This window comes from Natator depressus, chromosome 10 (assembly GCF_965152275.1).
Source record: "Natator depressus isolate rNatDep1 chromosome 10, rNatDep2.hap1, whole genome shotgun sequence".
Taxonomy (NCBI): Eukaryota; Metazoa; Chordata; order Testudines; family Cheloniidae; genus Natator; species Natator depressus.
The window spans coordinates 20,201,445-20,219,207 of record NC_134243.1 but is presented as its reverse complement, the minus strand read 5'-3'; the positions used below and the strand labels follow the sequence as shown (position 1 = coordinate 20,219,207).

At 39.9% G+C, this 17,763-nt stretch overlaps 1 protein-coding gene across 1 annotated transcript in view; it reads right to left on the bottom strand.

Moving 5' to 3' along the window:
* SNX29 (sorting nexin 29) overlaps window positions 1-17,763 on the bottom strand; it is a 441,491-nt gene that overhangs the window by 393,833 nt on the left and 29,895 nt on the right. The window contains exons 5-8 of the mRNA XM_074965421.1: window positions 16,652-16,832; window positions 7,855-7,925; window positions 5,775-6,023; window positions 621-996 (exon numbers count right to left, since the gene is read on the bottom strand). Of these exons, the coding sequence (XP_074821522.1) occupies window positions 621-996; window positions 5,775-6,023; window positions 7,855-7,925; window positions 16,652-16,832 (877 nt within the window). The remainder of the gene's footprint in view (window positions 1-620; window positions 997-5,774; window positions 6,024-7,854; window positions 7,926-16,651; window positions 16,833-17,763) is intronic.

Genomic DNA, 17,763 nt, shown 5'->3' with positions numbered 1-17,763 from the left:
AGAACTGTATCTCAGTTCTCCCTCCTCTCCCCTCACCAACTCCAGCCCTTGTGAGTAGATGTATGAAGAAATGTTTCAAACATAACACAGATTCACAGCAGAGCTGGCTGGTCCAAAGTAGGCAGGCAGGCTGGGCAGTGCCCTGTTCTCCACCTTCAGTGCCCAGTGATCTGCCAAACATGATCAGGAAAAGGATGGGGGATGCAATTTCAAGAAACAAAAAATTAAAACTGTGTCATTTAAAAAACAAACATCCAGGTGATCACGTACGAAGGATGGGAAAATCTCCAGTGGGTAAGGGCTGGTTTGAATTTATCATCCAAAAGTTTGGATGGCTATTTAAAACTTGAGTCTGAAAAGCTCAGCTGGAAATCTTGTAAGGAAACTCCTGGAAGTCTCACAAGTTTTTCTTCTGGTCCTTGCCAGAGATCACAAGCGAAGACCACCAGATTTTACATTTTGACCATATGAATTATTTGGATAAGTTATAGTTTGATTCTAAAAATAGGTAAAAGTTTAGGGAGCTTATAGGTCAGGCAAATTAATTTTCCTGTTCCTATTAAGCACTTGAAGCAAAGTAGAATTGCACAGACAGTTTAGTTTTGGCTCTATGTACTCACTTTTCTGAATCTTTTGTTTCATCTTCCACGCCTTTGTTTCCCAATATCTTTCCATATATCTCTTCCTCATTCTCGTCTACATCTTCATCATCAATACTCTTCACATCAAGCTTCTGGTAACTACATTCTCCATTCAGAAACATGGAATCGCTTTTCCACAAATGGGTATTCTGATTTCCGTTTAAATTTTGTACAAGACAGCCTTCAGAGAAAGGTAACACAAAAGCTGAAGACTTGTCTGAATTCTCTTCTGAGCTTTCTCCTGCAACTGCTGTCTTTAAAGTATCTCCTAAATTTTGTTCATCTTCCTCCTCATCAAATGAGATGATGTGTGTTACTCTTTTCTTCTTCTTTCGATCTTTTCTACATTTTAAATCTGGTGGCAACAAAAGAAAGATTTACATATTTTAGAGAAAAGCAGCTAATAACAAATGGAGAAACCTAATTCATGTTTTAGGACTTTACTGCCTTTCCTTAAGGTAAACATACATGATGATGGGACAGGGGAAACAAAACACACACAAAAAGATTTTTCCAGGATTAAGGCTGCCAAAGCAAGTTTGCACACTGCTAAAATGACATATCTGAAATAAAAAGATAATGTATTTAATATCCTCCCCGCCCCAATCAATCAAGTCACTAACATTTTTGATAGCTCCTCAGGGAACCTTGATGGGAAGTGTTTCACAGGAAGAAATTCCAGATACTTAAAAAGAGTATTCCGTGGCAATTATTTAACAGTACTATTACAAGTAGAAAAGGGTTAAAATGACAAAGAAACGAAAAGGGTTAAAATGACAGATAAAATTAGTGTTTGCAGTGTTGGTCCCAGGAGACTAAAGGTAGTATCTTTTATTGGACCATCTTCTGTTGGTGAAAAAGATAAGCTTTGGAGCTACACAGAGCTAAACAAAGCTTGTCTCTTTCACCAACAGAAGTTGGTCCAATAAAAGATTTTACCTCACCCACCCTGAGTCTCAGACAAGATTAGTGACAGACCGTAGAATACTTATAAAACCTCATGGGTTTATATTCTTTACCTTTAAATGTACTTTTGAACCTGTTAAGCAGTTTATTTAAAGGACCCCTAACTAAATGGCTTCGACTTTGAAGAGCTGTTTTTGAGGAGGTGGGGGGATGGAGTTAATATTTGTTTGTGGTAGCATACTGGAACTCTCTCAGAGAAAGAAAAGTTCAATATATATTTGGAAATTTCTCATTTTGTCCCTTGCCCCCATTCCACCCACCCCACCCCACCCATATCTCTCTCTCTCTCTCTCTCTCTCTCTCTCTCACACACACACACACACACTCACCTCTATACCATTCAGCTAAACTAATATTACAGTTTTCTGCCTTCCCCTTTTGATCTAGAAGGCAGGGTGGATTTGATTTAACTCATGATTTAAATCACTAGTCAGGAAAACTCGATTTAATCATGGATTTCTACATAAAAGTGCATTCTTGTTGATTGTTATAACCTTAACACACATTCTTCACAACTCAGAGACAGATGTAGGTTTCATTTTTAGAAGGTACATACTATACATTTTAAGTGATTTATTTTGAAATCTTTTCAGATTAGTTTTACAGCTATATCAGAAAATGAATGATTGGTTATTTCATTTACCAAAGGTAATTGAAGCAGATATTTATGAAGTCATTGAGAGGTGAACTATCTCCAATTCAACAGGTTCATCATTAATATTTGGAGGATTTTCTTGCCATGCTGTATTAGGAGGAGAACATCACCAGACAGACATTTAAATTGTTTTATTTAACTAAAACAACAACGTTATGTATTCTGGATTTTTTTCTGCAACAGCAAACATATAACATTTTTTAAAAACAAGCATATGAATTTTTGAATTTAATTAAACATTCAAGTTTTTTAAAATCAGGTTTGTTTTTGTTAAAATTGGTTTTAACTAAAATAAATGAAAATTTAAAAAAAAAACTAAATCAACTGTCAGCCACGTGAACATGAGAAACTTAAAATATCGGCTTCTGCAGCTAACTCAGTCGTCTTCACCTTCATTTTCCTGTTTGTTCATAATCTGGAAAAGAAAAACAAGCTTTCCTGCTTTTTCAGATCCCAAACGATTTCTCAATTTGGAATGAATTAGTCCAAAGGAAGAAAATATTCTTTCTACACCAGCAAAAAAAGCTACTGCTGTTAAATGTGAGATTATCACTTCAACAGTCTTGGAATCCAAGTGCTTAAGTGACTTCCACCAGTTCACTGGTGTGACTTTCTTTAAAACATCATCAGCAAACATATATTTCTTGAATGGTTCACCCTTAGCGCTGAAGTTTATTATAGCTGACATTATGGAAAAATGATTGCTGGATGTCCATGTCATAGCCAACTCCTCTTCTTCAGCAGTTAAGGTTTTACCCTGGTACCAAGTATTGAGAATATTTGCAAGAAAATGAGCTAGAGATAGTGCTTGTCCCATTTGATTTTTTAATGCTTGTAATTTAACTCTGTCATTGCATATTTCTCTTTTTAAGATCTCACTCAGTTCCTTCCAAATTTCAACAGCGTCAGCAATAAAACAGCTATTTCCCTGAATTTTGTTCAAGGCTACAGAAATAGGCTTCAGGGTACTCAGCATATGTTCAACATTTCTCTTAAGCCCAGTGTTGAGAACTTTGGCTGTGACAGTGCCATCTATTTTTTCACAAATTTATTCACAAACTGTTGTCAGATTAGGCCACTTCTAGATATACTGAGTTCCATCGCACGTCTTGTGGGAGAGTTAGCTTGGTTCCTCCCATTTTTTTCAGAGCAGCTGCTGCAAAGTGGCTGTTACGGAAGTATTTTGAAATTTCAACATTAGCCTTTATTTCTGGAACACTGAAGTCTTTGGCTAGGAGGTACATCAAATGAGCAATGCAACTGTATGTTATTAGCTTGGGACTCTCTTCAAAATAATTTCTTCTCATCTTGCATACTTTTGCAGCATTGTCTGTGACCAAGCTGTGTACTAGACATTTGAATTTCTTTTCACAGTTTGTTATAGCTTTTACAGCTCCTTCTTGTAAGCATTCTGCTGTGTGAGCATTTCCTGATGTATCAATTGTTTCTGTAAGGAAGACATTCCATTCTTCTATTGTTACGCAAGCACATACAACAGGATCATTATGAACATTGCTCACCCATCAAGACTCAGGTTAACAATTTTATCCTCTAACCTTTTGCACACTGCTCAGTTTCTCTTTCATACACTTAATCCAGCAATTTGCCTGCTCTGTTGGGTGGACTGTTTCCTGGTCTTAATGACTGAACCATGTAAATGAAGTGTGGGTTCTCAATCACACAGAAAGTAGTTTGTTGCATAAACAAACCAGGCAATTTTTTCATCCATTACCTCTTTATATAATCTGCTGGTTCTTATCACAAACTTATCTATGGTTGTTTCTGGATGATGGAGATTTTTTTTTCTTTTTGCTACAAGTGATATACTCTGGCTATGTGACATACATGATGTGACTGAAACACGATCATTGGCAGATAATTCTGAAACTATAGAAAATTATGGTGATCTTGAACGTGGATAGTCTTCGGAATCCTGTATGTTGAGGATGGATTCTCCTAAACAAAATAAGTCAATACAGTTATTTAATTATTACCACCATACTGTTCATTTAGTATTACTCATTGCATTCACTGACACTCATTACTACTTTAAAGGTGAAATTGTAAAAGGAAGATCTGCCTATTTCAGCTATTTATTTTTTTATCACAACTGCATCTAAAATGATAGTACCATAGAGTAACAACTACATTTTTTGCTCAAACATGAGAATTCAAGAATAGTCCAGAAGGAAGACAGGCAGTCGTTAAGAAAGAAGTACGCAAAAAGTTTACCAACCTGAAGATCCTGCATGTTCAGACATGTTCCTTTCATCATCTTCAACGCAGCTTCCTCCTGAGAGGGAACACTTCTCATGATGTTGTTTCATTCGCGAAACCCGGCCTTGCATTTCTTTGTTGCACTGTTTGCATTTTGCACGCACACCTGTCTTACCAACAGGTAGAGGAACTTCTTTAAAATAATTCCCAAATTAGGTCTCTTTTACGGCCTGCTGCCATTATAGGTTTTCCCTTCTAGTGAGAGAATGGTATGGTAGATCTAAAATCAGTGAAGGCTACACTCAAAGACCTCAAGACTTCTGGAATATGCTGCTCAAACAGTTTCACTTTTGTTTCTACTGCCTGTCCGTCCCTTCTCACATTTATCTCCAGACTTCTTCTCCTTGTCCAGATCTATTCCGCCCACAACAAGCTTCTATTCATTGAACTTTTTGAAACTTTGCACTTTTAGAGAAAGGTAAAGGATTGACTCTGTGTACGCAAATTTGCAGAGGGACAATAGGTTTGAGGTCTGTTATTTCTCATCTCTATATATTATTTATTTATTTAAAAACATTTTTGCTGTTAACAAGCATGTTCTCTCGGGAGACACAAATCCAGTTTAAGAACTGCAAAACTAAGCATTTCTGATAGTATCTTCTAGTTTGAGCACTAATCGCATTGGGTAGATAGAAAGATTAAACCTAAATAATCTATACAGAAGCCCCTGGAACCCCATAAGATTGGGTCCCTAATCCATGAACTATTGGAACTCATTAACAAAACTTTTCTTAAACATGTATATATTGTCTCATACTATAGAATTATACTTTATAATCCCTATTCCATGATGAGATATCTTTGAGCTATAATGTATCATATGTGATACAGGAAGGCCAAGTAGCATCTGCCAGGTATTTTACAATGATTTAGAAGTGTGCCATAACAAATTTCAAGTGAAAATCCCAAACAGTCTTCAAAAGATTATAATTTTCTGCTCCCAGATATACAAATAGCACAATGCACATATCCATTATACAGAAGAGCTTTTCATTTTCCCTCACACCAACATTTCCAAAGTACTTTTCTTAAAAATGAACCTACCAGTTTTAATAGAATAATATTTAAATTATATAATTATATATCTGAATTATAATATATTTAAATTATGTGTAACAAATACCTTTAATGATTTAAATAATTTATTCTTTTAGAGTCTTCCTTAATTTAAAAAAATTAAATATTTGAGCACTTTATATACTTTTTAATTATGTTAGTATCCCCAAAATGCTTACCAACACTAACATTCTTTGATAGAACTGGAAGTGGGTCAGAGTCTTGATCGGGTTTTATTAAAATGGAAACAGCAGAGGATGCTGTTATCTCTCTTAGAAGGCTGCTAACACCTTGGGTGGATTCCTTCAACAATGAGGTTACATTTTGTGTGGATTCTTTTAAAAGATCAGAGACGGTAGGAGTGCATTTGCTCTGCCCATTTAAGTCCTTGTTGTCGATGTTGATTGCAAAAAGAATGGAGTTCAGACCTATAGATAAAGCAAAAAGAAAAACCATACAATAACATAACTGAGTGCGTATTTGCAATGATATTTCATACACAAACGAAATTAATAGAACATTAAGGCTGCAATGAGGAAGTGTAAAAATAAATCCACAATGAAGAGTAGATTTTAACACTGCCTCCTTCTGTAATTCACTAATCACATACTATCTCAAATATGACATAGTGGAAGATCTGTGCTGATGACTCACAGATCTACCTCTCTCCTCTGGACCTGTCTCCTTCTGTCCAATTAAAATATCATCCTGTCTCTCTGACATTGCCTTGTGAATGTCTAGCCATCACCCAAAGCTTAACATGGCTAAAACAGAGTTCTTAATCATATCCCTCCTCCAACCATCCCCACTAATTCCTTTATTGATCACTGTGGACAACACCTCCACCTGCCTGTCACTTAGGCTCCTAATGTGAGCATCATCTTCAACTTGGAACTCTCTCTAGGTCCTCACATCTAGGCTATATCTAAATCTTGCCAATTCTTTATGTATTACATCTCTAAGATATGGCCTTTCTTATCCATCCATGCAGCTAAAAATTCTCATCCAAGCTCTCAACTAGCATTTCAATCACTCCAACATCATTCTTTCTGCCTTTCACAAATACAATCTTGCCCAATTTACATCCATTCAGAATGCTGCTACAAAGATCATTTTCCTAGCTTGTTGCTTTGACCATGTCATCCCTCTCTTTACATCCTTCCACCAGCTCTATCACATCCAACATAAGCTGCTTGTCATCACTTCCAAGGCCCTTCAGGGTCTATCTGAATGCTACCTATGATCTTGCATTCACTATTAAGATGTTGATGCTCGCCTATGATCGACCCATACATTTTCTCACAAGCATCTCTGTGCTCTCTCCCATGCTGCCCCTGATGTTTAGGAGGAGCTCTCAATAAATATCCGCAAAACTAACTCATTACCCTCCTTGAAAATCCTTCTCAAAAATTCTCCTTTGTTGTAATGCCTACAAAAAAAAAAAAATAAAAAACACACCTCGACAACAGGTAGACTGCTGGTTTGCAGAGACCACTGCCTATCATGTTGACCAATACTGTCTTTGTTTCCCTGTACGACTGTTCCCTATCCACCTGTTGGCTCTTTTTTTATACTGAGACTGTAAACTCTTTGGGGGCACAGACTGTCTTTTTTGTTGCTTGTACAGTGGCTAGTACAATGGAGTCCTAGGCCATGACTATGACTTTTAGGCATTAATGTAATAAAAATAAATAAGAAGGAACATTACACAGAGGAAGGATGGTCCAGTGGCTAGAACATTAACTTGGACTTGCCAGACCAAAGTTCAATTCCCTATGATCTTAGATGCAATTCAAGAAATAGTATGCAGTCAAGTAAGCCTACTGCATTGCACACATTGTCAAAATGCTGCTTTAAGTTGTTTTGCTGTTAAAAAAAAAAAAGTCAGTCCTCTTATGAATAACATCTCCTAATTATTTTCTTTTTTGCTGGTGTACTAATACAGCAATATAAACTACAATTTTTAAAGATAAAGGTTTGTAAGCAAAAAGTTAAAGCTCCCACACAAAGTATTTCCACCACGTAGAGACATACAAAACCTCAGTACTCCCTCTGTAATTTAAGCTGGTGCCAATATCCAATGTTATGAATGCCCATTTCTGAGTACATAAAATGAACCAGCACTTGTCTCACCAACAGCACCCAACTCATTATTTTACGAAGTGCTTTGCAATTACGACAGAAATAAGCACATCCCAAAAATGAAGTCTCTCTCACAACAGTATCATTCAGAGTTTGCCTTAAAATGTCCAGGCTTACCAGCTGCCATCGTAGGGATCATACTAGAACGTTCTTCATCCATCATAAAAGACCAGTCTTCATAGAAGACACTATAGATTGAAAGATAAAGCCACATTGCTGCATACTCTTTATTTAACATACATTGTTTTTGAAAAGAGGAAACATGGACATATCAGCTGCACATAGGCCCAGATACGTCAGCTGATCCAAATACAAACTGCAGTGGCCTTTAAAGAGCCTGATATGCACTGGATGGGAGGAAGAGTAATATAAACTCTAGGCAATTCTAAACTAAAAGCAGTGAAGCCTATTCAAATGTGAGTTGTATACCAGTGAATACTGGGAGTTAAATGAAATAGCCTGCCTTTGACCTTCGCATTTTCTAATAAGATGCAAGTCATTCAGATCAGGAATCTTTGCTGTAAGACTAAGTTTATAGTAATACTAGCAATTACTTCTGGATAAACAGCTATATTAACAGCCATATCACTTATCACTGCATATCCATGTAGTTGCCATACTTTCACCTATAGCTACCAAACCATTTTGGATCAAGTTAGGAAGGATAGATATAAACAAATAATCAGAACAGAGCAAGATCCCCTGTGTAAAAAAACTGAGCTGTTGAGCAATGAACGATCAGGACCAAGCAAATTATTTAGGCCTTACTCAACCTGGATGTAAAGGCACTAAAGAATCAAAGAGAGGTTGATGTGATTCCTGTAAGTAATAGGCAAGAGACTGTTAACTAAACATGTTGGGCTAAACCTTTCCTTAGCAAGCACCATACGCTATCATTACACATTAAATGGATGGTTAAAGAATGGGATAGCAAAAAATTTATTGGGGCAAAAAATTAAGACTGCATTCTTATAAACTGTAAAATAAAATAAATAAAGGGAAGAAAACAGAATTTTGTAGTTTGTAACATTTTGCATGTCTACTAATTATCTGTGTTGTTTATTTAGATTTTGACTCTTCAGATCAAGGACTGTCATATAATGTGTATGTACAGTACCCAGAAGAATGGTGCCCAATCCTGACTAGGGCATTTAGGCTCGTTCGGGAGCTTGCTCTCTCCCTTACCTCCACCCCATGCAGAACACAAGGCCTTAACGGCTGCCTTCCATCTTTTCCCGTCTCCTGCTGCAATCTTAACGTCTTCCAATGTCATTTTGACAGCTTTCAATTCTGCTTCTATTGTGCATGTCCATGTTTGTTATCCTGCATCTGCCTCATCATCTCTTCCAGTGGAGATTTCAGTCCAATGCCTGTCTCATCATGTTATTGGGGTCTTTCTTGCATGTATGTCCTAGACACCTCCATTTTCATTCCATAATTTCCTGTCCTATCAGTTTCTGTTTTGTCCTCCTCCAGAGTTCTTTCTTTGTGATTTTTTTCTCGACATCTGATATAGAGGATTTGTCTAAGACAGCTATTACTGTCTAAACTCCAAGTTTTCATCAAGGTCTTAACAAGACTTCACGTTTCAGCACTGTATAGTAAAACTCATTTCATAATCACGTTAAATATTCGAAGTTTAGTTCAGAGGGCAAGATTTCTGTTTTTCCAGATCAGCTTTGGCATTTCTGGATTTCACTGTTCTGGCTTTAATGTCTTACTAGGCTGCCAAGATATGTGAACTATCAGACTTCTTCTAAGTCAGTCTTAGAAAGTATTATTGGTGTTTTTTGTTGTGTTGATCCTTATGGTTTTTGTTTCCTCTGTGTTGATTTGCAACCTATGTGCATAGGCCAGGATCATTTGTTTTGGCTTGCATCTCTTGATGGGTATGGGATAGCAAATTGATGTAATCTGCAAAGTCAAGGTCCTCTAACTTCAGTGTGGAAGTCCATTATATGCCCCTTGGTTGTTCTGTAGTCTCTCATTACCCAATCGACTATCAATAAAGAGATCATGGATGACACAAGACATCCTTTTCTGATGCCCATAGTAACCTTGAATGGTTAAGTCAATTCACTGTTGTGTGTTTCCTGGCATGTCATAATTAAGGTTAAGATTCTGTCACTGGTGTTTTTACTAAGAGACAGGAACAGGTCACAGGCAACACACAAAAATTCACAGAAGCCCACAACCTGTCCCTGACTTTCACTAAAAATACCCTGAGGGAAGGGGGATTAACAACCAAGTGCTGCTGGGGGCTGACCCCCAGCAGCTGCCCTAATCCGGTGCTTTTCCAGCCCCAGGGAGGCTGACCACCAGCCAGCAGCTCAAGGACTGACCACCGGCCAGCTGCCCCAAGGCTACTACTGCGGCAGGGTCTGACTGCCGCTTCTCCAGCCCCAGTGGCTGACCCAACCCCAGCTGCTGCTTCAGCCCGGAGGCTGCTGCTCTAACAGCCCCAGGGCTGACAGCTGCTCCAGCCCTGCCCTGGAAGAAGTCACAGAGGTCCCAGAAAGTCATGGAATCAGTGACAGAATCATATCCTTAGTCATAATAGATCTGAATGTTCACACATTTTTGAAGGATTACATAATGGCATAGCAACTTCCATAAAACTGTTCAATCCTCTGTTCCAAAGGCATTTTTGAAATCTTTATAATTCATTTAACACAGCGACTATCACTATCAACAGGTCTTTCAAGATATGCTACTATTTGATCTATACATGATTTCTCCTGTCTGAACCCAGCCTTTTCCTGTCTGTGATGCTTCCCAGGGGAGGTACCCAGGGTTGTGAGGCATCTTGCTACCACCTGCCCTTGGTGTGAGGTCTATGCCTGCTGTGGATCAGCTCCCTGATTCCAACAGCCTCTGGCAACACACACACTGTCTTCCAGGTCTCCAGAAGCCTATCTGTGCAGGTTAGCAATAGGCTCATATGAATCCCTGAGTCCTCTGAATGTCCCTCTGGAGTGCCCAGACGTTAGTCCACCAAACACTCACAGAACTCTCAGATTCTCCACTCTCAAAGGAATAGTATATACCAAGGTATTTGATTCCTCTCATGATCACAACTCTGCTTAACCCACAGCACTCTGATACGTTAATAAACTTATTCTTGTTTCCACTATAACCAAAGAACAGAGATTCAAATGATAGTAAATAAGTATATTAGAAACAAATAACAAGGAGTCATTGTTGCACCTTAGAGACTAACAAATTTATTTGGACATAAGCTTTCGTGGGCTTGATGTGCCATCATGGCTCCTCTGCCATGTACATTGGCCAAACCGGACAGTCTCTACACAAAAGAATAAATGTACACAAATCTGACATCAAGAATCATAACATTCAAAAACCAATAGAACACCACTTCAATCTCCCTGGTCACTCAACAACAGACCTACAAGCTGCAATTCTTTCAACAAAAAACTTCAAAAATAGACTCCAATGTGAAACTGCAGAACCAGAATTAATTTGCAAACTGGACACCATCAGATTAGGCCCGAATAAAGACTCGGAGTGGTTGGGTCATTATAAAACCTAAACCTAATTTCCCCAGAACTAATTTCCCCCCTACAGTGACTCACACCTTCTTGTCAACTGTTTGAAATGAGCCACTCTCATTACACCTCGAAAGTTATTCTTCCTCCCTTGGTATCCTGGTGTCAACTGAATTGTCTCGTTAGACCAACCTCACACTTTGCAAAGCAATTCACATCTTTTCATGTATTTATGCCTGCTCCTGTATTTTCCACTCCATGCATCTGATGAAGTGGGTTCTAGCCCACGAAAGCTTATGCCCAGAAAAATTTATTAGTCTCTAAGATACCCCAAGGACTCCTCATTGTTTTTGCTAATACAAACTAACACAGCTACCACTCTGAAACTAGAAACAAATAGTTAAACAGATATACCAGATCAGACTTTTGATCTTCATCAGAAAAGAAGGTTCCCATCCCACCCCTCACTATTTACCTCTTCCTGTTCATTTCCTTATGAAGTCTCCACAAGCTTTTCATTAGCATTTGACTCAGTATGCTAACAGACATCTGTTGCAAGACACACAATACACAGTGGTCCACCAGGGGGAGATGTTTGGAGAAGTTTGTCTCAAAGCATGCTACCTTTGAGTTATCCGCCTTTAACTACAAGGCTAGAGAACATAACTTTCAGCATATTTACACATAACTCTTCGCATATTTTCCATATATACATCTCACAATGATTATGACCACTGTGACACAGTCTGTCGCTAAAGACCTTGAACGTCATTCTTTCGGTGAATCCAGGGTATCTCTGTACCCCAGGCCCTCTCCCAGTTGGCATCAAGGAGTCCCTGGGTCACACTATCATAACCCTGAATCTATCTATCTCTTTCTTTATTCTGTATAGGCACTACCACTGTACAAATAACAATACTTCTCTTAGACATTTGATAAGATACCAAATAAAAAACTTGAAGGTTAAGTAAAAAACTGAAGGCGTTTGTGAAAGATTTCAGATGTGGAATGTTAATTAGCTAGCAGGAAGGCTAGAGGAAGTCAGAGCAGATGGAAGGAAATCTTTTTCTATTGAGTCGAAAAGTGGGTCCCCCACAGCTTACTGCTCGGAATGATCTTGCTTGCTACACCCATAAAGTGATTTAGAAAGGGGAGCAAACTGTTTGTTATTAAAAGGAAATCTTTCTATTGAATTCAACAGGAGTAGGATAAGGCCCAAAAATCTATGGATGACAGCCATTGGAAGGATAACAGATATTGCTGAGAATCTTCAGCTACAGGAGGTTCTAAGCAGGTTGGAGAAAAGGACAAAAGTATGTCATATAGAACTGAATGTGATTAAATGTAATATCAATAACGTTACACACTTCCATAGTGCCTTTCATCTGACGATTACAAAGTGCACGTTAAATTATTCCTTAACACTTCTATAGCACACTAGACCCTTTTTACAAATAAGTTGAGACACAGTGATTAAATGGCTTCCTTTAAGTCTGACAGAGCCCTGAATCCTGAGTCCAAAATCATAAAAACTTAACAGCCGTACTCGATCAGACCAATGGTCCATATAGCCTAGTCTCCTGTCTTCTGACAGTGGCCAATGTCAGGCGCTTCAGAGGGAATGAAAAGAACAGGCAATCATCTAGTAATCATCCCCTGTGGCCCAATTCCAGCTTCTGGCAAACAGAGGCTAGGGACACCATCCCTGCCCATCCTGGCTAATAGTCATTGATGGACCTATTCTCCATGAACTTATCTAGTTCTTTTTTTAACCCTGCTATGATCTTGGCCTTCCCAACATTCTCTGACAAAGAGTTTCACAAGTTGTGTTGTGTGAAGAAATACTTCCTTTTGTTTTTAACCTGCTGCCTATTAATTTTATTTGGTAACCCCTAGTTCTTGTGTTATGAGAGAGAATAAATAACACTTCCTTATTTACTTTCTCCACACCAGTCCTGATTTTATAGACCTTTATCCCATCCCCCCCTTAGTCGTATCTTTTCCAAGCTGAATAGTCCCAATCTTATTAATCTCTCCACATATGGAAGCTGTTCCATACCCATAATCATTTTTATTTCCCTTTTCTGTACTTTTTCCAATTCCAAAATATCTTTTTTGAGATGGGGTGACCAGGTGTGCATGCAATATGCAAGATGTGGGTGTACAATGAATCTATACAGAGGCCATATATATATCATATCATCTGTCCCTTTCCTAGTGATTCACAACATTCTGTTAGCTTTTTTCACTGAAGCTTCACATTGAGTGCATGTTTTCAGAAAACTATCCACAATGACTGCAAGATCTCTTTCTTGAATAGTAACAATTAATTTAGACCCCATCATTTTATATGTATAGTTGGGATTATGTTTTCCATTGTGCATTATTTCCTATCCTCAGCACTAGCCACTGAAATTTTTAGAATGTTTTGGATCACAGACTATAAAATAAATTGTATAGTATACAGTTGGCTACAAAAAATTTAAAACGGCAGTTAGAAGTGTGATACTAAGACCTGGTCTACACTACGAGTTTATGTCGGATTTAGCAGCATTAAATCCGAATTAACCCTGCACCCGTCCACACAACGAAGCCATTTTTTCGACATAAAGGGCTCTTAAAACCGATTTCTGTACTCCTCCCCGAGGGGATTAGCGCTGAAATCGACATCGCTCTTTCGAATTAGGGTTAGTGTGGACACAATTCAAAGGTATTGGCCTTCGGAAGCTATCCCACAGTGCACCATTGTGACCGCTCTGGACAGCGCTCTGATCTCGGATGCACTGGCCAGGTGTACAGGAAAAGTCCCGGGAACTTTTGAATCTCATTTCCTGTTTGGCCAGGTGAGCTCATCAGCACAGGTGACCATGCAGTCCCAGAATCGAAAAAGAGCTCCAGCATGGACCGAACGGGAGGTACTGGATCTGATAGCTATATGGGGAGAGGAATCCCTGCTATCAGAACTACGTTCCAAAAGACGAAATGCCAAAACATTTCAAAAAAATCTCAGAGGCCCTGAGGGACAGAGGCTACATCAGGGACGCAACACAGAGCCGCGTGAAACTTAAGGAGCTCAGACAAGCATACCAGAAAACCAAAGAATTAAACTGACGCTCCAGGACTGAGCCCCAGACATGCCGCTTCTACGCTGAGCTGCATGCAATTCTAGGGGGGGCCGCCAGAGTCCTGTCCGTGGACTCTGATGATGGGGTCCTCTCCGCCATGGCTGAGGATTTTGCAGAGGGGGAAAATGAGGAGGAGGAGGACGACGAAGTTGTGGAGAGCACAAAGCACACCGTTCTCCCCTACAGCCAGGATCTCTTTTATCACCCTGACTGAAACCTCCCAACCCAACGAAGCCGGAGAAGGGACGTCTGGTGAGTGTACCTTTTTAAATATAATACATGTTATAAAAGCAAGCGTTTTTTAATGATTAAGTAGCCCCGAGGACTTGGGATGCATTCGTGGCCAGTACTGCTACTGGAAAAGTCTGTTAACGTGTCTGGGGATGGAGCGGAAATCCTCTAGGAACATCTCCATGAAACTCTCCCGGAGGTACTCTAAAAGCCTTTGCAGAAGGTTTCTGGGGAGAGCAGCCTTATTCCGTCCTCCATGGTAGGACACTTTACCACGCCATGCTAGTAGCAAGTAATCTGGTACCATTGCATGACACAGCCTGGCAGCGTATGGTCCCGGTGTTTGCTGGCATTCAAGCAACATCCATTCTTTATCTCTCTGTGTTATCGTTCATGGTAACCTGCTTGAAACAGGGGAATTTAATTAAGGGAACATTCAGAGGTGCCCATTCCTATTGGGCTGTTTGCCTGTGGCTGAAAAGAAATCCTCCCCGCAGTTAGCCACGCAGGGGAAGCGGGCGGGGAGGGGAGAGGTGGGGCATTGGCGCTGAGCTGTTCGCGTTTGGCTAGCAAGGATCTTCCCTGATACCACCCAGGCGGTGGGGGGAGGGGAAAAGCGATCATCCCAGAGAATCGGATGGGGGGAGGGGGTTAGTTTGGTTTTTGCTGCTGCACGTTAACAGGAAAACCGCAGCACTAAATGGCCAACTCAACGGCCTTTGCTTGGTATGGGAAAGGAGGGGGCTGCTGTTATGAAGGTTGCAGAAGCCGAAAGACTATGGCTTACCATGGCCGCCTGCAAGCCAAATTCTGTCGCCCGGCCCTGCGTGTGTGATTTCTAACACCAAAGCCGCAGGCACTCAGTATAAGATGCAAAATGCGACCCTGTATCAAAATCACATGTGCTATGCAATGTGAATAGTGTTCACCGTGAAAGAGTATAGCCATTGTTCTGTAAAATGTATCTTTTTAAATACTTGACTCCCTTTTTTTCCTCCAACAGCTGCAAATGTTTCAAGCATCCCTCCTCTGTCCCAAAGGCTATCTCAGATAAGGCGGTGAGAAAAACGCACGCGCGCTGACATGTTCTCTGAGCTCATGCAGTCGTCCGGCACTGACAGAGCTCTGTCATCTATCTTTATACATCTTGCTGGCAGCAGACTGTGCAGTACGACCGCTAGCCATCATCATCTCCTGGGTGCTCGGAAGAAGACGGTGCAGTATGACTGCTGGCCATCGTCTTCTGCTGGCTGCAGATTAAAAGACAGTGCACTAGGACTGCCAGTAGGACTGAACTGCCATGAGACGAAACTTAAAAGGGAAATGATCTGGCTGAGTCACTCCCATGTTTGCCCAGGTGCCACTGACCTCATCGAGGTCGGTTAAAAGAGCACCCTGGACTACGTCAACGACGGCTACCGTCATACTGCACTGTCTGCTGCCAAAAGGCAATAAACTGCTGCTGTGCAGCAATGCAGTACCACGTCTGCCAGCACCCAGAAGACATACGGTGACAATGAGCTGAGTGGGCTCCATGCTTGCCGTGGTATGGCGTCTGCACAGGTAACTCAAGAAAAAAGGTGCAAAACGATTGTCTGCCCTTGCTTTCATGGAGGGAGGGAGGGAGGAAAGGGGGGCCTGATGATATGTACCCAGAACCACCCGCGACAATGTTTTAGCCCCATCAGGCATTGGGATTTCTACCTAGAATTCAAATGGGCAGTGGAGACTGCGGGAACTGTGGGATAGCTACCCACAGTGCAACGCTCCGGAAGTCGACGGTTGCCTCAGTACTGTGGACACACTCCGCCGACTACATGCACTTAGAGCATTTGTGTGGGGGGGACACACAATCAACTGTATAAAAATGCTTTCTACAAAACCGACTTCTATAAATTCGACCTAATTTCATAGTGTAGACAAGGCCTAAGTCGTTTAACTAAAATAAAATGGACTACTTCATCTACTACTAGTTTCAGACATTTTTAAATGCCAGTGCTTAGTCTGCAATTGCATGCATTCCTCCATTATTAAGTCATTAAATACAGTTACCTAAGTCGATTTTTATCTGCAAGCAGCATATGGACATATCTTTCCAGAGAATGTTCATTTAATGCACAGCGTAGCCAGGCACGGCCTCTGCCAATATCTGTGGTAATAGTCCTCAGAGAGTAGAAGCGCTGTAGTTCATGTTTATTCAAAACTTCTCTTACGTAGTACCAAAACACTGGCTCTGCAAGATATATTAAGATACAAAAACACACTTAACTCATATGTCTGGTCTATTTTCCTCTCTCCCTATCACAAAGTCATTAAAGAGAATACCATGTATATCATTTCTATTCTTACCTCCACATTTTTATGCCAGTTTTTTCAAATATCATTCTAAAGCCAATATAATTACTATTTCATACTTAAGCACACACAATAAACTGTTTCCTATCTATAGGACATGCTATTTTACTAAAACAATACAATTACCTGCTTATGACCTTGAACATAGATGAATCATTTCCCAGCTTGTTGTAACCCTTCAGTTTAGTAGCTTACTTACTTCTACAAAATTTCTCTGAAGCTATTCACTGTAGATATTTGTGATAAGAATTATCCTTGCAGGATTCCACCTTCACTACTAAATCTAACACTAACACACACACACACAGGTCATCCAATTTACCGTTTCATTTATAACAGCAGGGCCAAAATTTCATTTGGGGATACATACTGCTATTGTTTTTAAAAACACACCTATGCTCCAGGATTGATAAATTTGTAACTGGTGTAAGATAACTTAAGTTTGCTGGCAACAAATTCTACTTACTATTAAAAACCTCCCATCAAATTACCGTATTGCAGTTAACTACCATTCTACTCTATATAGGTTCTTATACCGTGCTCAGCACTGACATCTGACCATTTTCCAGTAGTGCATTAAGCAATATGATTAACACTTGTCCTGTGTTTGTTCTCTCATCCTCTCCCTAAGGGAGAAGTGGAGTGGGGGGGGTTGTTTGTTTTTGTGGAGTGGGGGACCAAGAGGGGGTAGAATTTGGTTTGTTTTTTTAAATATGCATGTTGCTATATGTTTATCCTAGAGAAGACAAGGTAAAATAAATGTGCCTTGTACTTGATGTGGAAGGTGGTGCAGATTGTGATGGTCATTA